General features: G+C 40.6%; 1 protein-coding gene across 1 annotated transcript in view; it reads left to right on the top strand.

The window, feature by feature from the left end:
- The window catches only part of ccser1 (coiled-coil serine-rich protein 1), a 124,572-nt gene that overhangs the window by 43,694 nt on the left and 55,631 nt on the right, over nt 1-25,247 (top strand). Inside the window, exons 7-10 of the mRNA XM_008286309.1 lie at nt 3,334-3,508; nt 8,616-8,693; nt 19,449-19,526; nt 25,013-25,093. Of these exons, the coding sequence (XP_008284531.1) occupies nt 3,334-3,508; nt 8,616-8,693; nt 19,449-19,526; nt 25,013-25,093 (412 nt within the window). The remainder of the gene's footprint in view (nt 1-3,333; nt 3,509-8,615; nt 8,694-19,448; nt 19,527-25,012; nt 25,094-25,247) is intronic.

Here is a 25,247-nt window from a genome sequence, read left to right on the forward strand (position 1 = left end):
GGTGGAGGTGGAGAAGGGAAGGGCAGGCGAACAAAGAGAAGTAGGGGGAGCGTGGTTAGGGTTTGAAGACTGATGAATAGAAAAAGACAGATAAAGGGGTGAGGGAAGAAGGTGAATAAATGATGGGGAAAAGCAGAGAGAGAGGCGTGGGACGGCTGAACCAGCGAAGAGGAAGTGCAATTCAGTCCGACCTTTTCAGGGGAGTCCTCTCCGGAATGGCTCGCGTTGATCGATATTTTACTGATATTGTCTTGTTTTGCTCAAAAAATGTTTTCCGGGAGAATTCGCTGTCCGACTTAATACTCCCCCACCACTGTTTACTGGGTGATTTTTTCTGGGACAATGGCACGGAAGGCATCTAATTTCCTCTCACCTCGCTCTAAATGGCTATCAGTCAAAGTGAACATGGTCTTTTGATGATAAAGAGCTCCTCGTTCCCCGCGTCGTACGTGCGCCTCTTCTTTACTGCCGTCGCTCCCTCTCCTCCGTTTCTTGTTATGCAGACTGTGAACTCGGGAGGTTGTCTGTGTGGTTTTCAGACAGGAGGGTGGTATTTCTCCAGCTCACCTTTTGAAAATGTCATAAAGAAGGTGAGATACACAGTCCCCCTTTATGCACTTCTGTCAAAATATCACTACTTGGCAGAGACATTTATAATGTAGGAATTCAGTTTATTGAAACACATTTGATTCATCTTTTCATTAATTTATTTTTTTTCCCCATTTTCCTCAGGGCAGCTTTCTTTGACTATCTGAAATGAATGAACTGCCCATAACCATTAATTTCTGCATAGTTTACTCACTTATTCAAGGGAAAATGTCATGATTATGGCCCAAGATTTTTAAAAGCATATATTCACAGTAATACATTAACAACATTATTTAAGTCAATATTCAACAACTGCTCTAATTGCACCAGAGGCATCATCAGTCTGTATTTCATTTTGTATTGTGGTGCTCAGTTAGATCATTTGCACAAAGGATTTACGACTAAATTAGAATTAAAGTGGCAAAACTAAAAAGTTAAGTTGTGCATACTTATATTCGTGGTACAGGATAGTTCATTGTAAATACTCCTTTAGAACACATGTAGGCTAAAGATTGAACAAGCTTTTCTTGGATCTTCTGTTTTGAAAAATCTCCACAGAAATCAGTGCATAAAGACGTATTCCATGTATTTAATTTAAAGATTGGGAATATTTTTACTTTGTTCTTTTAAATTCCTTATCTCACGTTGTACTATAACCGCTGTCTCAATTAGTTTTTGTAATTTTTAATCCATTACTAAATGAATACCTGGTCCCCCTAAGTAACTTAGATTACAGTATTTGTGCCCATGAACGTAGCTTGTGTTCCAGTGGGTTGAAAGTGTTCCCGTATAATTACCACTGTGTGAAACGAGTGCTAAACGTTCCCATGAACAGCTATTAACCTCGGCTAAATGTTAATTTTAAAATGAGAACGTAGAAAAGGGAAAATGGCTTTTTAGAATGTATCTTATACTTTCATTTAATCATTTATAATAACCGTTAGAATTATGAACCACAACACCAGCTACACACACATCCAGCATTTGGGCATTAGCTATGCATAACGATCATGAAGTAAGCTTCTGCATTTGTTTTTTTCTAATGTATTTGACATTTTGTATGTGTGAGTGGCCAGGCAGGATGCAACAAACCAAATTAAAAACATTAGTCACATAATTCTTTTGAAACAGTTAAAGCTACATAACAGAAAGAGGGCTTGATCTTTATTTTGAGACTATTTAATGTGCGGTAGAATATAAAGCAGTCTTACATCATAAGCTGAAGTTAAAAATATGCCTCTGTTGAAACTTTCAAACTGACAGAATAAGTGGGCTCCGAGCAATGAATGACTATGAAGATATAGTTTTTATAGATAAGGTCAGTGTTTGTAGTTGTGGTACTTGGATTGAGCTTTAGTGCCGGCTGGAAGGCAAAGAAATACGAGGAACGCTGTGACATTGAGCATCTCTGACTCCTGCTGAAAGTTCCGTCTCAGAGTTGTCCTCATTTGTACTTAATATCGAAGGCGTTGAAGGTCAGACGGGGAACAGAGGCCACGCACCGGAGACTAAAGACATACTGCTCCAGAAGCCTGTTTACTGTTTAATGGACTGTGTTCCCAAATGGGACAGTTAATTAAAACAGTGCTTTGGTTGATCTCCCACAGTTGTTTCTGTTAATGTGTGTCCAACCTTACACCCCCACAAAAGTGTCACAGCTGTGTACGGGCCGACGCTGTTTTGGAGGCTTGTTGGTAATCAGACCTTAAATAGTGACTCGTGAACTTTTCTTTTTTTTTTGGAAAGGTTTCATTTCCTCGATTTGTCAAGCGGCCAGCGAGTCGGCCTCCGTTTAACATAGAAGACTTTGTTATACGCACTGCTCCAAATGAGAAACCTCCTACATGCACCACAGTCACAATCATGCACAAACATAAAGGTTCTCCTCCATAATAATTGTGGGCATATATTAAATCTCTTGGCAATAAGATATCCTTTTCGGGATGGTAATGATAGTGAGATTAGCAGATAGACTTTTGTTCATGTGGGAGTACATTATCACCTTATATTGTTGGTTTTAAACTATCTTAAAACAGACTTGTTATAGAAATGAGTGCTCATTAAAACAAAGTCCTCAGGGAGTCCTGTGGTGCATCTGCTTTGCATCGTGACTGTTGTGGGTCTTGATCTCCACCGTGACTTTTGTTGCCCTGTCTAATTTCCCTCTGTGTAGGGATCTCTCTTCTGTTTCTCTATTTCTCTTTCTGTCTTGTTTCTCTTCTCACTATGTATTATTTAAAGCTGCTTAGTGTAGAATTTAGGGGCATGCGTTTCACTTTTCAGCAGTGTATTTTTTTTTGATTCTCTTAATGGGAATCCTAAAGACAGAAAGTTTCAAAATCTCCTAAGAAATCTTGAAAAATTGTGAATAACAGATGTGGCCTGTTCTCAGTATTATACGAGCAGATTTTTATTGCTCTGTGGAAGCTATAGTTTGCTGCATTGCATCTAATTGGCACGTGTTGTTGTTCCGCACGCTGCCAAGTTATTGTTCCAGCCATGTTTGTGCAGTGTTGTTGGTCACACATGATATGTCACAGAATTCTGGGAATTACTGGGATATTCAGAAGCAGCTGTTATCTTCACATTAGCATGTAATGTGTCATGTACATCATCAATACCCACCAAAGAGATCCTCCTAGTGGAGAGCAGTGGGTAGCAGTGAAGACAGGTCAAGGTTAGACTCACACTAACAATAAATTTCTTTATGTCTCTGTTTTTCCCTTCTCTCCACCTCTCCTCCAGGGAACCCAACCGTCCGACCAGCCTGCTGCCCGCCGACTGGAGCGCAGGGCTGGTTTTAGGGAGGGAAGATGACCCCTTACCTCCGGGGCTCGAGGCCCTTCCACTCAGACTGATGCAGCAGGACTGCACTGCTGTCAAAACCCTGCTGTTAAGACTGAGACGGACACTGCAGGAGGTAGAGTACTCACATAGCATGCAGCCACAAACATGTAGACGCCGCTTGACAAGGACTTATGTGCAGACAACCAAATAAAAACATTAAGATGACATCACGTTATACAACCTCTGTCGTGATTGTGACCTCGCACATAAGTTACACCGCATTGACTGCATTTCTCTCATCAAGTCATAAATACTTCATCTTTTCTGAACTGGTAAGGGTAATGGGTTAGCAATTAATATGCAGCAGTTTCATTTAAAATCACTGTGCACAGCTCTGCACTCACAGATTTTTTTACTCTCTGTTTTAATCAGCTTTATTTCAGCTCCATGAAATCTTGTCAAAGAGGTTGCCTTTCTGCTTTTAAAAGGTCTCTTTAATCACTTTGTTTTGTCAATTTAATCAGCTTCTACATTTGGAGGAGGAAACTGGGAGGCTTATTTGAGTGTCTGCCATCACATTCTTTATATATACACAAATACACTCACAGCGCGCACATTAATCCTCCTGTTTCAGACTGTAACTCTGCTCTTTAAATGGTTTAGTCTGCTTAAAGCTAAAGTTTTACCCCAGGTTATGAGGCCATCTCAGTAAAATTACATCCACGCTATTATAGACGTGATTAGCTGTAATGGTCACTTAGTAAAGCCATGACACGCTGCAGTAGCCGCACAGGGGTGACTTATGTAAACCAGATAATCGTATTGACTTCAACCCTCTGCAGTCATGCAGCCTTTTCAGCTGTCAGACTGCTCCACACCAGAGTTTAAAAAGAATATAATAGCATTCTTGCTTTTAAACTTGTAAAGCTTGTAGATTTTTATCATATGTGGAATTTCTTTTTGAAGAACATGAAGTTGTTGCCAATGTGATTTACATGCTTTGTTGAGGTAATTGCAATTTGTGTAGAGTTAGAAATGAGACAAATAGACGATAATACACCATTGGATGACAGCTGCAATTTCAATTTTACATGACAGTCCGAACCAGTGACTGAGGCCTAGTGATTGTTTTTTGAGGTTTGATAAGTGCAGCTTCAGTAGGAGATTCAACTGGTGTTTAGTACATAAGCTGTATGTTTTGTCTCGATATGAATGTGGTAATATTTTCATTAATACACTTTGCTGACATGTCAAAAGTGTATAATACATCTACATACCAAGGAGGGATGTTAGCATTGCCATAAGCTTCGGAAGTTGAGCTGAAAGAGCATCCATTAGCTGTGTCTGGCTGCTGCTTTTTGTAATCTACATGGGTGACTGACCCTCACCAAATACAGAAGTATTACACAGAACCATACTCAGAAATACAAATACACACAAAAAAAAAAAAGATATAAAAGGGTGACCAGACCTTCCCTAAAACCCCACCATTAGTATCTCTAAACTAAGATCAAAGCTAGCTGTGAATTACAGTCTGCAGAGGGATATGTACGGCTTTCTCCTGATCTCTTTACTGTTCATCTCTCTGTTTTTCTCCCAGGGCCACTGCGAGAGAGACATGAGACGTGAAAATGATGAAATAATAATTTGTAGAGAGAGACATAAACTAAAGGGAGTGCAAGAGAGAGAGAGAGAGAGGGAGGGAGAGAGAGAGAGAGAGAGGGTACACGGCAGCAGAACATGAATATGAAAGAGGAGATACTTTGCCCTCTTTGCTTGCTCTGTTGTGTCATTAACTTGCAAATTTTGTTACCTTCCATCAGCAGATATAATCCATTCTGCAGCAAGGGAAGGGTGACTAGGCATATCTGTTTTCTTTGCATTTTATTTACTTGACCTTCTGCTATTGAGCTCCAATCTTCTCTTCTATTGTTTTTTTGTTTACCTTGTTTACCTTAACTTATAGCCCTTAACTTCTCCTCTTATTTTTGTTTTTTCAATAGAAATTTGTAGTGTTGGCTAATAATACTGTCCCAAAGTAAAGAATGGGCAGTTTGTCTTCTCCTCTCCTCTCCTCTCCTCTCCTCTCCTCTCCTCTCCTAAAAATCTAAAAGTCCAGTACTTCATTATCTCAAATTAAATTGCATATTAACATAATTTGCATAAACATTTACATAATCACTGCATATTGTCTTTGTGTTATATTCAGGTTTTGCACAAATTTAAGCTGTTCCAATCATGTTTGTTTTCCCCCTTCACATCCAAGTCTTTTAATGTTTAGTATCTGCTGATCACTGATGTCGTTCTCCTAGATAATGTATACACCAAGTATTGTAGATTAGCTGTGGTACCTGGTTTCACCACCAGGTGGAGCCTCTTACTGTCTAATACTGTAGCGACCCGAGGAGGTGGGCTCTCGCGAGTAAAGGAGTACCGTGATAAAGACTTCAATGACGCTTACCGACCTCAGGGCAGCAAACGTGTTTAATTAGGATGGTGTAAACTAGGACAGCATTACCTCAGTAGTTTTCATAGAATATTTCACATTTCTGCAAGACAAAGACTCGCGTATAGGTTTGTGGCTAACCAGATCTTAAGATTAGGGGACATCCCCACTACAATACAGTAATTGTAGTGCTGTACTGGTTAGGAGATGGAGCATCACAGTTCTCAGTTACTACATGCTTTAATCTACAAAAGGGATAACTGTATTCGAGACATAAAATGAAAGAACTATATTTTTTCTGGCTTAAATACATGTGCTAGATGCTGTGTCACATCCCTGTGCATTAAACCCCTATAAGAGTGAGTAAAACAATAAAAAGTACCAAATTATGTCAGCTGCTCTTCAATAGTAGTGACAGAGTCCCTCACAAATCACACAACAATACTTACACAGTCAGGCATGACCACGAGCCAGATGATACATCTTGTAATTTCTTGTGTTTATTGTGCATCACATTTGTCAAATTAGCTTTTTTTTTTTTTAGCCAGTCACGGAGACTCAATCTTCGCTTGAATTATTTCTCTTTCAGCAGTTTGTCCTGTTGGTTGCATGGAGGAACACTTCTAAAATGCCGCTGTCTATGTGTGCATTAATGTTGCCTAACACAATGATCCCCATTTGTCAATGTCAGCCGTGGATTCTAGCAAAACTGCGATGCCCCATTTGTTACAGCACATATTCACAGCCTTTGTGGGCATTGTTGTACTGTATCCAAACATGCACCGCCGGGCCCGAGTCCGACCGACTCTAACCCCTGAGGGAGCTGCTTGACTTGTGGCAGCGGCTTATTCATGGTGCCTCCACCAAATCATATCAGCAGCCCAGTGTTGAAAATGCTGTTGTTCATTACATTTCAGGTTGTGCTATTCATCCTTATTGCCACAGTTAAATTAGTTCTTAGAAAGAAACAGAATCTTGTCATACAGCAGCTAGCTAGTGTGTGACCTGTCAACACCAGCAAAAAGCCTGGGTGGACACATACGACTACATTCTGTGTCTGAAACAGAGAACCATCCTGAGGAAGAAGCGGGGATGCTCAAGCAGAGTATTTTCAGTTTAAAGCCCTTACGCTGTGCTCGCCGAAGAACTCACTAAATTGCATGGCGGATTTTCCAACGGTGCTCTCTTCCTATAAAAAGTCAAATGTCAATGAGCGGGTGGGAGTAAATGCGCCTGGAGTTATTTGAGGGTTTTCATTTCTTGATTTAACTGATGTGTGGATGTGATTAAAGGTGTGCATCAAACGACAAAACCTGCTTTCCTTTCTTAGGCCATTCATCATCTGTAGACATTTAGTTTCAGTGTAGTGCAAGTCATTAAATCCGCAGCTCCCCGGCAGCCAATTCTTAAATCTGAAAGGCTTTTTACTGAACCACATCTAATTGTGGGGACAGTTGTGTGTTAAGGCCTGTGGGACAGGGGTGACCTTAAAGAGAATGTGTATGTGTGACAGACAGAGAGAGAGAGAGAGTGTGGGTGTCAGTGAGTGCGTGCCTGTCTCTCTACATAGAGAAAGGCATTGATCACCGATGACACATTGAGGGCCTGACGCCATAGCACACCTATAATTCTGATAGGGAGGTATGCTTCTTTAAAAGGTCAGCCAAACCAATAAACCATCAAGTTTATGCTGTGCAAAGATTTGGGCTCTAATGTTTCTCAGAACTTCCCCCTCCAAAGTAGGCCAAAAAATATGCACATAGAAATTAGACTAATGCCTGAAAAGCACATTTTTGGAGGATTGTGAGCATGATCGTCTTGCCTAAACAACGGAGGGATGTTTTGCATATAAATCTGGAAAAAAAAGGGCAGCGTATGGCAAAAAATGGACCCGTATCGGAAATCAAAGCGTGCAGAACATGTATTCAGCTCGTGCTTCCCATTACCTTTTCCCTTTTCTTACTTCCTCTTTGTCATGTATCTTGTCATATCCTCCTTACGTGTGCTGTCATGTCTTTACTATGCAGCATTATATCAGTATCGGCAGTCCCTGGCTGAGGAGACGATTTTATCCTCTCCTGCTTTCCCATCTGTCCTATCATAAGCCTTCGCAGGTGACATTTAGACCAGCGTCTGCTCTTTTTAAGGAACCGTGTTTCGTCTGCGTGCGTGTGACAGCAGGTTGGGGTGTGTGTGTGTGTGTGTGTGTGTGTGTGTATTGTAGATCCTCCTCTATCTGCCCCTGCTATCTGCCCACTAGACACCTGTGTCGAGGAGCAGTGCCAAAATGTGTCTGATCACAGATGATGTTAGAAAACACAGAGATTATGTAAGAAACCAGGTGGGGGAAAAAAATACAAGTTAGAACATGGTATTGTACTGATAGAACCATCTCACCTACATCTTGTTTCTTTTTGTGAACCAAAGGAGGTTCGAGGCCTGAATCAATAGTAAAGCTTTAATATTGCCTTTCAGACATTCTGTGTAAAATGCTCCCAAGGTTTAGGATGCTGCAGTGTAAATGAGCAGCTATCTTTAATTCATTACACCTCTGTTTTTATATTGAATGAGTCATAGACCGACTTCCATGTGGAGCGTCTTTCTAATACTGCTTAACGACACGACAAATTTGCAAGGATATAAACTATAATTTTTAAAACTTTTGTCACAAATTGAAATATTATATTCTGGTAAAAGTTATGCTGTGCACTTAGCTGGTTTATCACCAGCGTTATGTATATTACAAACCTCGTCTTGATGTTGTTTTTTCTCCTCATGTTTGAATCTTTTGCAGAGCACAGAGACAAGTCCTGCCAGCAGCCTCCAGTCTCTACCCATTAGCCCTTGCAGCGAGAAGTCCCTTCCATTTAAGGTAACCTAAAGCAGACTATTTTATGCTTGTTGCTTTATTCATTTGCACACTCCTGAATTTATTTCGTGTTTATGTTCAGCGCTAGCAGCCACAGTACAAGCATAAAAGTCACAGGTTGTGATTATGCTGAAATGCCGTTTAAAATGTGTTAACATTATGAAAAAAAATAAAAACATGCAGTGTCTCCGGAGCTTAAAACGTTACAGCATATACAGTTTATGCCTTCATTTTATGCACATGTTGTACTTTTGCAGGGCTCTGTTGTTGTGCTTTTTGAGCTGCAGATCAAGCCATGCACTCACACAGCCTTCAATTACACTGAGCCCGCTAGTTCAATTAAAAGGACACAGCAGTCGGTCTGTGATCAAAAATATAAAACTGAGTCTTCCTTTGATCCGTGTGTCTCCTTCGGTTTTACCCTTATCAGAACAATTAACTGCCTTTTTTTTTTTTCCAAACCCGCTTCTAATGAATCATAAAGAGATCTAATAGAAAAAAAAAGAGAGCAATGGGGCAAGGCAGAGAGGGTGAAGGAGAGGGTGATATAAAGAAGAGAGTAGCAAAAAAGATTGATAAAAAAAAAAAAAAAACGCGAGAGGTGGGGATAAATTGAATGAGAGAGGGCCAAAGTGCTTTGCTTGCCTTGACAGGCTCCAGACCCCCTCTGTCAACCTAGTCCATCAGAGCTGTGCGATCTGGATGAGATTTATTAATCTCTGTAGGGAGCATGTGTGTGAGTGCTCAAGTGCGTGCTTTGCTTGTGAGTGTGCGAGCAGGGTTTAAGTTTACCAAGGGAGGGCTTTTGTCAAGCTTTTCCCCGGGATTTAGTTTGGTCGCAGCAGAGTTCTTGTTAGACTGTTAGAGGAGAGAGGAGCGATAGAGTCCTCAGCTCCATGTTACTTGCCTGTGGTGGTGTTTTTTTTTTTTTTGAACCGCAGTGTATTGCAGTCCCATTCACATGCATGAATGTACACACCAGCCTTTTTATATATAGCGCAGTAAAACACGACCACAAACCGCTGCACAAAGGCAACAAATATTGGCTGTTTATTGAGTGTGCTGCTGTGCTAAGTGTATGTGATTGCACCTCTATCCGTGTGTCAGTGTTTATTTCGACACGGGGCTACGTACATAATTTTCAGCTGTCGTCACAGATAGTGTGCGTTTATTTATTTGTGTGTGCGAGAGAGAGAGAGAGAGAGGGAGAGAGCGGTTGTTTGTGTGACTGCATGCCCTCTTTATTGACCTACATGGAGTATCAGTGGCAGCTGGATGATAAGGAAAAATTAAAAATGTAGGGTGGGACACAGCATGAAGACAGCAGCTCTGGCTCAAACTCTCCCATGAAGAAATGCTACAGATGGACAGACAGGAAAGGTGGACAGCTTGGAAAAGTGGGATCAGAGGTGGTGGTTTCATTAGGAAAGAGAGGAAACGGTCTGATTAAACTGTCTGAAACATAGATATAGGCTTGTATAAAGACTTCACCAATGATCAATAGAAAATAGACTTGTTTGGGGACATTTTTTTTTTCGCAGTGGAAGGTGAAGCGGCAGAGAGGAAACAATGAAAATGAGACAGAGAGGTTACAGCAGGCCACAAATGTTGCCAGATCGAATTGAGGTGCGGGTATTGCAATTATGCGGCATGTACTGTAGCAATCTGGCTACGATGGCAGTCACTCCTAAAAGCTGAAATGTCCCTGTCTGTGGATAAAGCTTATCGTGTAGCCATGTAGATATGTAGATTTGTGCTGTAGGGTGACAATTTTTGTGTCGCAAGCTGCTGCCGTCATACATAAACCAGGTTCTTCTTTTTTCTCACATAGCTAATTGTAATTAACGTGTTACTCTGGAGCTGCAAGGTGGCTCAGTGGTTAACACTGTTGCCTCGCAGCAAGAAGGTTGCCGGTTCGCATCCCAGTGGGGGCACCGGAATCTTTCTGCATAGATTTTTGCATGTTCTCCCCGTGCAGTGTGGGTTCTCTCCGGGTTCTCCGGCTTCCTCCCACAGTCCAAAAACATGTTGAGGTTAATTGGTGATTCTAAATTGTCCGTAGGTGTGAATGTGAGTGTGCTTGGTTGTCTGTCTCTAAGTGTGGCCCTGTGATAGACTGGTGACCTGTCCAGGGTGTCCCCTGCCTTCACCCTAAGTCAGCTGGGATAGACTCCAGCCCCCCGTGACCCTAGTGAGGATTAAGTGGTGTACAGACAATGGATGGATGGATGTTACTCTGGAGTTTGTCCTACTGGAGGTCATATTCTTTATGTTTTGAAGATTTTGATTGTATCACTTCGAGCATCACATAGCATTCAAGTGTTTAAAAGAAAATTCTCTTTTTAAACAGTATTTCAAAAGCAAATTAATAGGTTTCGTTTCCAGCTGACATTTGCAAGACTACTGATTTTTTTTTCGATTTAGAAATCCGACATTCATCCTAATTTGGCTAAACACGACTGTGGTTTCTCAAAGGACGAGGCATTGAGGGGTGTGGCTCAACGTGGAGCTTGATATAGTTAAAGAGCAGGAGAAAGCGGCAAGAGTTGGAGGCACTGAGGTTAGGCAGGAGGCAGAAACAGGTATAGAGGGAATAAGAGAAGTTTTTGTGTGTGTATACATAGAAAAAAGAATGAGTAAGATGGTGGGAGGCAAAGGCTAACCTTTTGACAGAGCTGGAGGCACGGAAAACAACATAAAGATGGAGGGCATATTGCATGAATAGAAGCTGAATATGAGGGGGAAAAGTTGCAGAGCGGAGAATAGGGCATTGTGCTTGACTATAAGATGGATTGAGGAGAGAGGGGATGAGGGAGAAGGGTTGGGGAAAGTGTGGGAGCTAACGTTGAGGTGTGTACAAAAGGAGCACGTTCGGTTTGATGACATTAACCGATAAGTAAAAGAGAAGAGGAGTGCAAGAGATGGAGGTGAGGGAGAGCAGAAATGATGAAATAGTTTGAGGAGGGCGGTAGAGAAAGACGATAGGGAGGTGGAAGGAAAAAAAAAAAACGAGGGATTGAGGGAGGGGCGAGAAGAAGAGAATTTGTCCTGGCACTCCAGAAAACGACTCCGTGGGTGTAAAAATAATCTACGGTTGCCACCTGAGAGGCTGCAGTGTCACAGTGCGTCCTAGTTTAATTTAGACCCGATGCACATGACACGATTTTTTTTTTTTTTTACCCAATTTTGTCCCAGTTAAAGTGTGCTACTGTATTTTAGAAGAAAGTAAAAAAAAAAAAAAAAATCAGAGCTCCTGCCAGAGGTGTATTCCAAGCACCAGCGTGTTAATAAAAGAGTCTAGGGCAGCAACTTTTTCTTAATGAATTGACATTTGTGTACATTCACCTTTGTTTCAGCAGACACGAGGACATTCTTTTTATAGTGAAACATTTATCATTGTGTCAGATGCTGCATAATTAGAAATTAATAATGTATAATTCTAATGACTGTGAATTTATAATTATAGTCTGTTCCCCCAGAGTGATGTTACAGCATGAGAGGGTTAAAAAGACACACGAGTGCAGGAAAACATGGGAAGACACGAGTTTAACGGGCACAAAATGAAGTCATACAAACAGTCATGAGGCTACACACGTTCTCACACAGTGTTTATACATATACAAAATGTCATTTTTGTAAAAGCAGTAGCACTAAACAGAATTCCAGTCTTGTCTGACCTGACTTTCTCTTTCCAGATAACCTTTTCTCTAAACATTGTTTATCTCTGTTGTCTGAGCATCACACTAACAAGAAGGATTGGTCAGTCTCTCACACACACACACACACACACACACACTGTCACAAGCTGAAGTGTGTTAATGTGTAAAAGAGATGGAAGTTTAATCAAAAGAGTTCTCTGGATCTGATGTCAGAAAATCCATATTTTCTTTTCGTTAAATGTCTGTTCCTCAATATCAGTGTTTCTGTGATATGAGTTCTTGAGATAAAATCAAAACCCTTCATCGTGAAATTTGAATAGGCCTTTTACATCTCAAATTATTCATTAGACTAACATCTTAGAAAGGCAGTTCAGTCTGGGGCTGATTGCAAAAAGCCAAGTTAGACTAATCTACTGTCTCCTGGAAAAAAAAAAGAGTTTTCTACCCTGCCCTCGGGCTATCTCAGAACTAAACAGCTGTGTTTCTGAAATAAGAATCCACAGCTCCTGCTGATTGGAGGAGTACATGACTCATAATTTGTGATTTGCTAATAGGGTCGTGGAGTGCGGAATGGTAAAGGAAAGACATTATAGAGACTTCTTTAAACCTTGGAAATACAGACATGTGTTATATCTGTTACCACAGCACTCATCTTTAAACATTCAAAATAAAACGGCCTTATGACAATTTTAATTTTTCCCGAAGACATATGTTTTCTGCCGGTTTTAATGCAGCTGAGCAGCTTTAAAGGCTTGGTCAGCTGTGCTTTTAAGTTTCATAAGACTCTTAATTCACTCAGAACACAGAGACAAATAATCCTACTTAAAACATTGACGATTATATCTAATAGTCTGAAGTCTAGTTATTTGTCAGATCTAATGATTTAAGCCTGTACTTGGCTGTCTCTGCAACATGAAATGTTATAGAAGTCCAGTTTTTACAACGTTGTCTCACAAAGATTACATTCCTGTACAGCTAAACTGCACTTGCATCACTTTTTGAAAGAAAAGTGTTTTCACTCTTAAAGTTAAGACTAGCTTCCAATTTAAAAAAATAAAAAAAAATATGCCACAGAGTCCATGTTTGGAGGTTGAGGCATAAGTCCGCATTTAGACTTCCACCTTGGAGACTGGGGTTGTGTCCCTTGGTGGACCATTATTTTTAGACTTACATTCATTGTTATTTGTTGTTTACTTTGGTTGTTGCGCTTTGTTTAGTTAGGTTTGGCCACCAAATACTACTATATGTTCTAATATGGATGGAGCAGTAAAATCCATAGCAAGATAGGTTGATTAGACAAATATTTGTGATAGGCCACAAACACACATAGTTCAGGAGAAAATATGTTTCCCTTAAAATCAAATTGAGAATAATGAAACTAAGTGACTACTGGTACGTTTTTGGATGTCTAAGCAGGTGACGTCTCTTCTCTATGGTTCCTGTGTGTATACAGTTTATGTCCAGATGCACAGATGTTGTTATTTATTATTCGGATATGATGCTGACCTGCTCTTTAGATTCTCTGCTCAGCTGATATAATTCATAAAAACCCGCGGCAGAGGTCGTAGCTCTTTCTTGAAGACATGATACTGTGTGTGTACAAATGTCACCTCTTCTTTTTTTAAACACTTAAGTTGCCTCTCTTGCCCTTTTCTGCCAGCTTGCACAAATAATATTAATTATAGTTAGCCAGAAAGACATATAGTAGATAAAAACAGACAGCAAGCTGGTAGAAGACAGGTACTGTGGACAACATGGACGAGTAGTTCATACACAAGGGAGGGAACTTAATGCTGGATCAGTTTGTGAAAGTCTCTTTCTGATTTATGTTTGTTTGGTTTGAGCAACCTCCAATGTGGTACTTTGTGTTCCTGTTCCACACAAGGCCACAGTTATTATACAATGAACTGAGCAGCAGATTAGCCTTTAGTACTTTCTGTGCTTAAAAAACAACAATGTTATCATCCTATCTTATGTGAAATTGTTGCGGAGACACCGTTGAGGCCAGCTTCAATGCAGTGAGACGCCAAGAAAGTCTGGTCAAGGCGATTTAGCTGTTTTACATCCCTTCCAGTACCTTTCAAGTCACTCGTGGTTTAAGATGTGCAAAGTTATGCATAGATGTTGAGGAAATTGTTATCAAGATAACAAGCCGAAGACATTTAATTATACTGTTATTTGTCACACCCCGTTCCTCAATTTGAAGAAATGGGCAATCTGTTAAACAAGTAGATGGAAAAGGGATGTTGAATTAATGGATAAACAACCTTCACATTTTCTCAATTGTGTGTTTCTCCCCCCAAAAAAGTTAACAAATTGAATAATTTCTGCTAACAAGGGGAATGTAATTCATCTCCATACACTCTTCAACTGGCTGCTGATTGCAAGCGTAGAGAGGCCTTAACCTCTATACAAAAATCACATCTCCTGACAGAAGTGGATGCACTCCAATGATTCTGATCAGATTTATCCCCACTGAGGCCATTCCAATCACATTAGAAAGAAATTCGCATGCCCGACTCCTCTTGCGTAGCCCTTTCCATTCAATTCAGCCTCGAAAAATTGGTTGAAATGCCACCTGATGGGTGACTGAATGCACTTTGTGGTGCTTCTTTCAGCAAGCAGAATCAAGTTTCTCATTTTAGTTTAAGGTTTGTCATCTCTTTTTAAATGATTTTTTTTTTTTGCAGGGTAGTACATGGTGGCGCTGCACATTGGGGCCTAGTTGAAGGAAATTATTTCTCTCTTTCTCTGTTTTTTATTGTTCTGTATTTCTCACACAGCTTTTAGCCGTCTCCTTTCTGTTTATACTCCTAAGGTGTTTTTTGACCTGTAACCAAACCACGCAAGTCAATAAAGTCGTCATGGATGTGGTCATAAGCCTCGTCTGAACATTTAAAACACAACTACTAGGGTACATGCGGCCTCATACACGAAAACACACACACACATGCACACACAGGGCACAGAAGGATACCCACTGTGCCGTCGTAGCCAGACAGCTCATTTAGAACAGCCTTCAGTCCTATTCGGGTGAGATTAATTTTAGAGGCTGACTAATGTAGTAATTGTCACAGCATGTTAGTGATTTTTCAGTTCCATCCAAATCTCATGTTAGTATTTTTTTTTCACTGTCTGTGTGTGTGTTCTGGAAGCGGGGGGGGAAAAAAATCCGTATTATCTATAAATACCGTTATCTCTCCTGTAAAGGCAGTGTAACAGAGTGCATTCTGATTCACTGCTGCTGGGTTTTGTTTTTGTTAATTGTTTTTCTATTTCCTAGTGGAAAAAGGTATTCTTTTATTGGTTTTATCACCACGGAAGCACTGAGCAAAGCTTTTAGTTTTTGTCCTCCTTGACCATTATCTTGTGCCAAGGTAATGCCCCAACATACACCTCAACATCCATTAGACTTGTAAGATGGCGAGGCCAGAAAATGAAGCCAAAAACCCGATCAAAACTTTTTCATGCACATTGCAGATTTCCAGTGCATTGGCATTTATAATTCAGGGAAACTGTGAAACATGGCCACCACCTGTGTAGCTGTCAAGTTAGGATGGAAGGTGTTTACTGGCTTAGTCATGAGGAAATGAGACGACCATTTCTCAGAAACACTTTCAAGTGCTTGCCAGTCGAACAGTGTCTGTCCCCCGACTCCCCTCCTACACCTTTCAAATGTCAGAATTGGGGGGGGGGACTTAACTTTCCAAAACCAACAATGTGATATTTATACCCACCTCACGTAGTGATAGGCCAGGTATGCAGAGCAGAGAAAGTAAGCAGGTTTTGAACTTTTGAACTCTCTTTTTTAAAAATAATTTCCACGACTATTTATGACACTTATTTAAATAAGTACCAAACTGCGACATACTGAACGCCCACCAGAAAATGTTGGGTCTCATCAACTTTTTTTTCTTGTCTGTCACTGTTTTTTACTTTGATTATTTCTTTCTTTTCTGTGATGATGTCCTAGAAAATGTGTTTCCCTCTCTTTTTCCTTTTTGTCTCTTTTTGTTCTTCTTCATCTTCACACCCTCACACATCCATTTACACATAAATACTTGCTGGAGCTTCACATGACACCTCTTATACACCACAACAATTCACCCTGCCCTTCGCCGTAACTATGTTGTTCCATCTCATAAACTGTTGTGGTGCTCTGTCTTAATACCTGTGTGTTCTGACACATCCATCATTGTCAAATCGTTGTTAGATTGCACTGATAGAAGAAAACAGCGGTGAGGCGACACGTCGTACAAACTACACACGCTTCTTTCTGAACACACCTCTGCCTTCACCACTATGTAGATCCCAGCACTACAGGAAACTTTTGATTTTAAGAGAAAGTGTTGCTTGTTAGCTTATTATGAGCATGACCTTTTCTCTATGTCTCATGATAAGGTGCTGGTCTTTAGAGATTTCATTCAATCAAGACTCGCTCGAGTACACTTGACTGTGAACTGAATGTGCCTCCCTTGACACTCACATTCAACACTTGCAGAAACTTTTTTCATGAATGTTTTTTTTTTTTTGTCACTTGTAGGTATTAAGTAATATATCTGTTGGGCTATATTATCAGCTGATATTGGTGCGTATGTAGTCTGATATATGTTGATATGAGAACTTTTTTTTTACAGAACATAATATAGAAAACCTCTGGGGAATTTAGAAACAGTGCTATCTGTTTGTCCAACAGAGCAGCTCCCCCTCCAGTCTGCAGCACATGTAGCAGAGTATGCATCACACAGTTAGACCATTCTCTAGTGTTGACACAGTGCTGTGTAGAATGGCCTGGCTACATGTCATTATTCTGCTATAGGGGAAAACAACGCTCCAGTATTTCTTTAAACCAACTAAAATTGCTCTTTGGTGGAACTAAGAACAGGATGCAGCAATGGTGTTCACTCAAAATATGAAAGGAGGAAAGTTTTTAGTAGGGGGCTGCAAGGTGGATCAGTGGTTAGCACCGTCGCCTTGCAGCTAGAAGTTCGCCAGTTTGCACCCCGGGATCTTTCTATGTGGAGTTTGCACGTTCTCCCCGTGCAGCGTGGGTTCTCTCCGGGTTCCTCCCACACAGTCCAAAAACATGTTGAGGTTAATTAGTGATTCTAGATTGTCTGTAGGTGTGAATGTGAGTGTGCTTGGTTGTCTGTCCCCTGCTGTCACCCTAAGTCAGCTGGGATAGACTCCAGCCCCCCAACGACCCTAGTGAGGATTAAGCGTTGTATAGATAATGGATGGATGGATGTTTTTAGTCGACAAAAATCTCATTCAAGAAGGCGAACGCTGTCGTTTAAACAGATAATTCCACCAGGGTGTTTTTTTTTTTTTTGCACCTTTAGAGAATGCTTTTCATTCTGGTAGGTTGCTGCCTTGAAGTTGTTGCTGCTGCTGTTTCTTGTAGTGAGCGGGAATTTGTTAACAGTACACATATATAGCAGAAGGGGAGGAGAAAGCAGCATGAAATGCACAGATAAAGGCAGGCTTATACCCACAGTCTACATCTGGTGAGTCAGACTATGTGGAGTCAAGCTTTGTGTACATAAGTTTAATATATATAACAACATCGGCCCATAGATATCACAGTTTCTTACTCCCTAATATCACTATCAGCCCAAAACATCCAGTATCCAGTGCTAAATTCTAAACACTATGTAAGCTACATGCCAACAGATTACGCTAGAGTCCTAATCGCTTATGTCCGATGGGCTCAGGTCAGGAAATAGAATCCACTGGTCAGCAGTCCTTTCCCTCACACACATTCACAGATATTCACAGAAGAATTTATATTTCAGCCACAACATCTCTGGGGTTCTCTGTACCCCTGTACACTACTGGTTACACTTTTACTTTTCTGAATTTTGATGTGACTTGAGGAAAAAGTGTCCAGCTAGCTGTCTGTTTTTTGCATCCGAGAGGTCATTTAAAGGACGGTGTTGTAGCTATATGGTTCCCCGTGGTCTCCCTCTGACTCTCTGTGTGTCCTTTAGCTAGATGGCTCCCCACGGTTTCAGACCATCATGCTCAGCCTCAGGCCCTCTCTGTCCTCTCCTTCTCTCTATCACTGTCCCCCTTTTTCCTCACGTTTCCTCCTCATTTTCCTCCTGGTATCTTGCCCCTCTTTTCCTCTTCTGCTTTTATGTCCTTGAAGAGGTAATGACTGTCTGCCTGTCGTCTTATTCGCACCATCTTATCGCTCAGTTGTTCGCTCTCTCATTCCTTTCCTCTTGTTCTCTCTTTGTCGCTCTTTGTCCACATTTTACACACCTGTCTGTTTTAGAATGAAGCAGGTGAAGACTGCTAGGTCTGATTTCTCTTGTCTGACCCCTCTCCCCCATGAGCCACCCTCTGGAAGCTCCCTGTTGGCTGTCCAGGAAGGGTCGACAGATGACTAAGCTTCAGAGAACTCTGGCAGTGAAAATGAGCTTGGCAGACTTACCTTTTAGCTGTTTTCGCGAGTAAACAGAATTCATGTCCAATTTTACGTGACAAAAACAATTAATTTTTGCAGTGGATAAATGAGACAAACAAGTCAAATAACGATTGCCTCGCAATTATAATCATAACCACTAAACATGTTTTAATGAATGACATTTTTGGAATAATTTCGTTTGCCCCGAAGCATTTTGCAACTTGTTGTGAAAGGTGCCACAAGAATAAAGTTATTTTTATTAGTATTATTATTCTCCTGGTCCTCTGTCTCTGTGGCTCCTCTCCATCTCCCCTACAGCAATGCCCCCTGAAAACACAAGGTCATATGAAAGTGCTGTGTGCTCTGGGGTGCTGCAATAGGACACAACAAGTTTATCACAGAGATGTGGAGAGGAGAAGAGATCCCAGTCCTGCAGCGCCACATGACAACTTTACCACACATACACACAGCAGAGCAAGACCAGCAACAAATACACTCATAAATACACATAAAACACTTGCAAACAGACATTGATGGAAAACAACAAATTCACAAGCGTCTTTGTATGTTGTTATCCTTTTCGGTTCCATGTAACGCTTTTGTGAGGATATGGCACCGTAGATAAATCACTGCTGTCTGCTGTATCCTGAGTAATGTTTAACATGGTGTCTTGTTTCTTGTCTTTAGGATCCCAGTAGAGAAGAAGTCTTGCTGCAACAGCTGAGGGAGAAAGATGAGCTGATTCTCAGACTCCAGAGTGAACTGGTAGGATTCACTCACTAAACATACATGACACACGCTCGGGTGGCTTTGGGTCTAATATAAATGCAATACAAAACGTTGTCAGCATTTTTCATGAATTTCTTTGCACAGGATTTTTTTTTTTTTTTTTAGTTATTTTTTTGGCCTTTGTGCCTTTATTGGATAGTGTTAGTGAGAGAGAGACAGGAAAGTAGGGAAGAAGAATGGGGGGAGGACATGTGGGAAAGGGTCATGAGCGGGATTCGAACCCATGACCTCCACATTGGGACTGTAGCCCTGCACAAGGGCCACCAGCTCAACCAGGTGAGCTATAGCGGCACCCTGCAGAGGCTTTTTGATTGATACTAAATAAAGGACAAATTCACTTTGACTTGCTGACATAAGAAATGAACTATGATGCCACTGCTGGATGCCTGACTGTTGTTAGTGATTAGCACAGAGGTTTCACAGTTGTGGGAAGTATAACTTAAACCAGTAAAGCACTTTTTTTTTTCTTCAAATTATTCTAAAGTCTTTTCAACTAATAAGAGAAGCAACTCAAAGTTGAGACATTGAGAAGTGGAAGGTTTTCACATCTATTTTTATCTCTGTCACAGTTTCTTTCAGTTAGTCTCTGTTTTTCTGAACTTTGAAATTAATAATTAAAACAGCTTGAATGTTTTTAAATTATTTGTTTTAAGGATATAAATTAAAGACTAATTGCCTTTGAAGCATTCCCTTTTAAGACATAAAAATCTCTCTTTTCAGAGAGGTTAAAAAAACATTTCAAAGAACTGGAAAGTGAAACTTTTGTTAAAGTAGATTTGTCAGTTTTTCCTCTACTTGTGATGTTCTGCTATGCGAGACTGCGTACTGCAGAGGGCAGAGTGACCGGCCGTGTTAAAATGGAGGAGGTAAACACGAGAACGGTTTTTGTTCGTTGACATGAAGTCACAACATCAGTATCTGATGGCGTGGCAGCACAAAGCCTGTTTTTCTTTATCGTATGAGTATACAATCCTTGTTTGTGCCAGCCTAATGTCACAGCAGAACTTCTGGCAAGTCCTAATTTCTTTTAAAAATTGCCTTTGTAGATAACGATGGGAAGCAAGGCGTTGTTTTCATGTTGGGATAATTGGAATATCTAAACCATAACAATGGAGTATAGAGAATCAGGTGCAAACGACATTGTTTTGTCAGTGTTTTTTTTTTCTTCTAACGTTTTGGAAGCTTGATTGTCGCATCATCTCCAGAAATGCTCCATACGGCTACAATTTCCATCATTTGTCATTTACGCGTCTATAATTTGTCACCTGTTCTATCAAAGTAATGCAATGCTGACAGTGTGCCAACCCCGAGCAGAATAATGTGCCAGTGTTACAGCGGTGTGGTGCGAGATGCCAGTCCAACCCACTGACTTGAGTCTCATGAGGCATCTGTTTGTTTGATCACTTTCTGGCACTTGCTTCTAAATTTTTTTTTTTTTCGGTCTCTCCTCTCATCCCTCATCCCCTCTCTGTCTCCGTCTTCTTGTCAGCAGCAAATATACTCTGCTCTTCTCTTTATCAGTGGCTTGTATTCAGTCCCGTGTGCAACTAATGTGGAATTAATACCAAAAATTGAGCAAATTTGCAGACGCGCTGGCAGGTAGGCAGCACATGTAACGGTAATCTCTGTCTCTGAAATTCATGTTGACAGTCAAAGTAGCGTATTTACACTCACACACTAAAACAGCTTCTTACGCTCCACATCATATCTTCAATTTTGAGCAAATTTAATACTGAGGTCTTTGTATTACGTAGAAAATGTAAGTTTCACATTGCTTCCTATGCATTAGTTTCATTCTTCTCCTATTGTTAAATCTCTATGGGAGGACATCTCTGTGGGAAAATAATTTGGGCTTTTTATGGAATTTAAATCTACATTCATCCCTTTTCATTCTCAATGTTTATGAACAAACATTGGACCTAAATAACTTAATAAATGTGTATTATTAAAATGGATTGAGTCTGACCCATACAGCTGAAATGTGATATTAGAAAACATTTATCCTTTAAAGAAGTTGTCTACTGTCCTGAGTTGAAATCAATTACAATTTAAGTTAAATAGTGAGTTCTTTTCTTCATAGACTAAAAACAAAATGCAGGATTGACTACATACACATGGCGTCATATATTTTTAAGACTAGATGCACATCATAATAACTACATCTTTGTTTTAAATCATTTCTTGCAGTTCTTTTTTTAACAAACACATGGAACAGCTTGTAATAATGTACATCTGTAGTGTACATTTCTTTTCGCATAGAAATAGAATTAGATGTAACGTTTGAAATTGAGCACCTCTAAGTGAGACAGTTAAAAGTTTTTAAGATCGTAGTATTTAACCATGGCAATAAAAGATTATAGTGTCATGATCAAGAAGGTTTTTAAGCAGAATTTATTTCACCTAACTGTGTCTGGAAATCTGATAAGTGCTTTGGCAGGTGCACAAAACGACTGATTTAAACACAAATGGTGCTATAGCAGTGTCAGAGTAATATTACTTTATTGGTCTGATCCAAGGAGTGTCAAAAATAGCTGATGGTGGGCACACTTATTCACCAACTGTCTCCCTTCAACAAGAGGTTTCTTTCATTTTTTATCTGTTGCAGAGATGGGTAATTATCGTGATTTTCAAAGGGTGTTCTGTTAATGGAAACCTCAGTCATATAAACGTACAGTTCATTTATTACCTCTCTGACAGGTGCGGCCGCTGAATGTATCGCTAACATATAAACATAAAGTGGCAGGTTATAGGCTGCTGTTAGGGTTTTTTTTTACATCTGGACTAAAATTTTACTTCATTGTGCAGTATATCTTATTCACCTGGACAGGTCACCAGTCTATCACAGGGCTACACTTAGAGACAGACAACCAAGCACACTCACATTCACACCTACAGACAATTTAGAATCACTAATTAACCTCAACATGTTTTTGGACTGTGGGAGGAAGCCGGAGAACCCGGAGAGAACCCACACTGCACAGGGAGAACATGCAAACTCCACGCAGAAAGATCCCGGGTGTCCTCACCCAGAATGAGAACCGGTGACCTTCTTGCTGTGAGGCAACAGTGGTCAAGCCACCTTGCAGCCCAGTGATTTAACTTATAAAATAGAATTGTAAACTTTCTTTGAGACTAAAGGTAAGACCTTGTGTTAAATGAATGGATTAGATGCATTTGAAAATTACATTAACACAGCTGAAGACAAGATAAACCTGGCAGTCTCACAGGTACAGACTAGACGTGGGTATGTCTAATAATCTGAATGTGCTGCACACAAATCAAATAAAGTGTACACACAACACAAATATGGCAAATATTAGCGACACTCGTTTAATGCAGCCTATGAAATACCAAAACCAGTGACGTTAGTTTGTGTGTCAGTACCTTCTGACCTTCCCGTCCACTGGCTCTCCACCATGAGCACATTCATTTCTTAGTTTGTTTGTTTTGTTTTTTTCTATAGAAAGACACAATGTACTTATAATTATGTTTCCTAATCCAACAAGACACTCGTATTTAACATGACTTCACGCAGGAGTAAATGCATTTTCCGTACGATTTTAATCTGCAGGTTTGTGAGTATATGCAGCATGTGTAAAATTTTGAATGAATGTTAAAGAAGGATCATTTCACCCGGTTAATACAGTGTTGAGTCATTGGACAACAATAGAGGACTAATCACAGAGGATTTAGCTATTCTCTATCACACTTTGAATACGCACGCTGTACACGTCAGGAGTATCAAATCATTGTTGGCTGTCATCGGATTCCTGAGTTATTAATCAAGCCTCCAGGTTTGTCTGTTATTTCTCCTATACGCTTTTTTTCTTCTGTCTTTTTTGCTCATACGCTGACAAGGAGAGTTTTTTTTTTTCCCCTCACCACATCACACATGGATCCATCATTCTGAGGTTAGGGGATGCAATTGCCTGTGCGTGTACACATACACACAAATGCTGATCCTCCCCTTGACTGTGTGTGTATTCCTCTGTTTGGCACTTGTCTCTGACAGAGATGTTCTGGCTCCTGCCACCAGCTGGATTTGATTTCCAGACACACTGTATACGGCTTGTGTATTTTTACGGGGAAAAGTCTGCATATATCTGTCTGTGTGTATATTAATAAATTGTCTAATACTAGGCCGTATCCTTGCTGTGCTGCAGTCACAGCCTAACCTTATTTTTATCTGCACCATATGCCCTTGGAACACAGGGCATTGGCATTGCTTCAAATTTATGAAGTGATGCAGTTTTGGGAGCATGTTGTGCGTGTGAACATTGGCGAGGGTGTATACTTGTCTGTGAGTCGAAAAGAGAAACCTTGCCTGCTACAGCTAAGTTAAAGTGCAGCATTTGAAGGAAAGGGCAGCTCATAGCCAATGCTCTCCTCGCTCTGCCTCCTTCTGTAAATCTGCCAGTGAAAACCTATTAATTATCTCCTAGAAGGACCTGCTAGCTGGCTGGCCATCACTACCTGTCACTTTTTATGAGTTTTCTCCCCTCTCTGCTGGCGCATTTTGTTGAAGGACCGTGCTCCAACTGCAACATTTAGCAGCAGAGAGCCTCTCTTGTTTCTCGTGTGGTGATTGACGTGATTAATGAAAACAGATTTTTAACTCACTTGTGCTGTGTTTAAAGAGGACAAGTATATGTTTGAGCTGTAACGTAAATTACTCCTCTTTCACTCTCTTTACCATAAACCCATCGTTACACCATGTCCTAATTTGCTTGATTAATTTTAATCAAGGTTAATGAATTTCTCAATATTTCATAGCCACCGCAACTTTCAACCCCGTTCTGTTCCTCAGCTCATAAGCAGTGTAGGGCGAGCATGTCAGGATGATTAGTGACATTGTCATAAAATGCTCCTGGTGGAAATAGAGTGGGTTCTTCACATTCAGAGGACCTGCTTTTTCAAAATAATCACATACATGGCAGTCGACAGGTTCTTGGTCAAGGTACAAGTGCTGAGATTTGAAGGAAACGGCCGATGCTTTTCTCTCTACACTTCCATCTGTAAATCTGCCAGAAGAAACCTATTAATTTTCGCCTAGAAGGACCCTTCTAGCAGACCGGCCAGCACTAGCTGTCACTTTTTTTATGAATTTTTCTCTACTGGTACATTTTGCGGGGGGTCCCTGCTCCAACGTTTGCCGATAGAAAAGTTGTCCTGCGAACCAGCCCAGTTTTATGATTTCTTGGGTTTCCAGAAGGGGCAGCCTGTGGGAAGAAGTGGCTGAGGCTCTGTACAGTTGCAGTTTTTTTTGTTTTCTTTTAATACGTAGCTAAACATGGAAGCCAGCTGTACCAAGTGTTACGAGTGGAGGCAATGCGCAAGTCTGCTGGGAGAGTAGTTGTTCTCATTTATTTGTATTTGATGTTTTTTTGTGTCTGTGTGTGTGTGTGTGTGTGTATGAAATTTTGGACACGGCTGATGTGTGTGTGTGTTTGTTTTGTATGCAGGAGAGTGCCAAAGCTGCCCTGAAGATGAAAGACTGCCAAATGACTGACCGCACAACACAGACAGAACACATGGGGCCAGAGGTGAGATACTCACAGACAGCACGCCCAGTCTCTCTTTCTCGCTCTGTCGGCCTCAAACTCTCAGACAGTGCATTATGCACTACAATCTAGGATACCTGACCCGGATTTCTTATCCCTAAATGAGGCTCAGTTTTAACAAAAATCTTCCCTGCAA

This window comes from Stegastes partitus, unplaced genomic scaffold (assembly GCF_000690725.1).
Source record: "Stegastes partitus isolate 25-593 unplaced genomic scaffold, Stegastes_partitus-1.0.2 Scaffold448, whole genome shotgun sequence".
In the NCBI taxonomy this organism is placed as follows: domain Eukaryota; kingdom Metazoa; phylum Chordata; class Actinopteri; family Pomacentridae; genus Stegastes; species Stegastes partitus.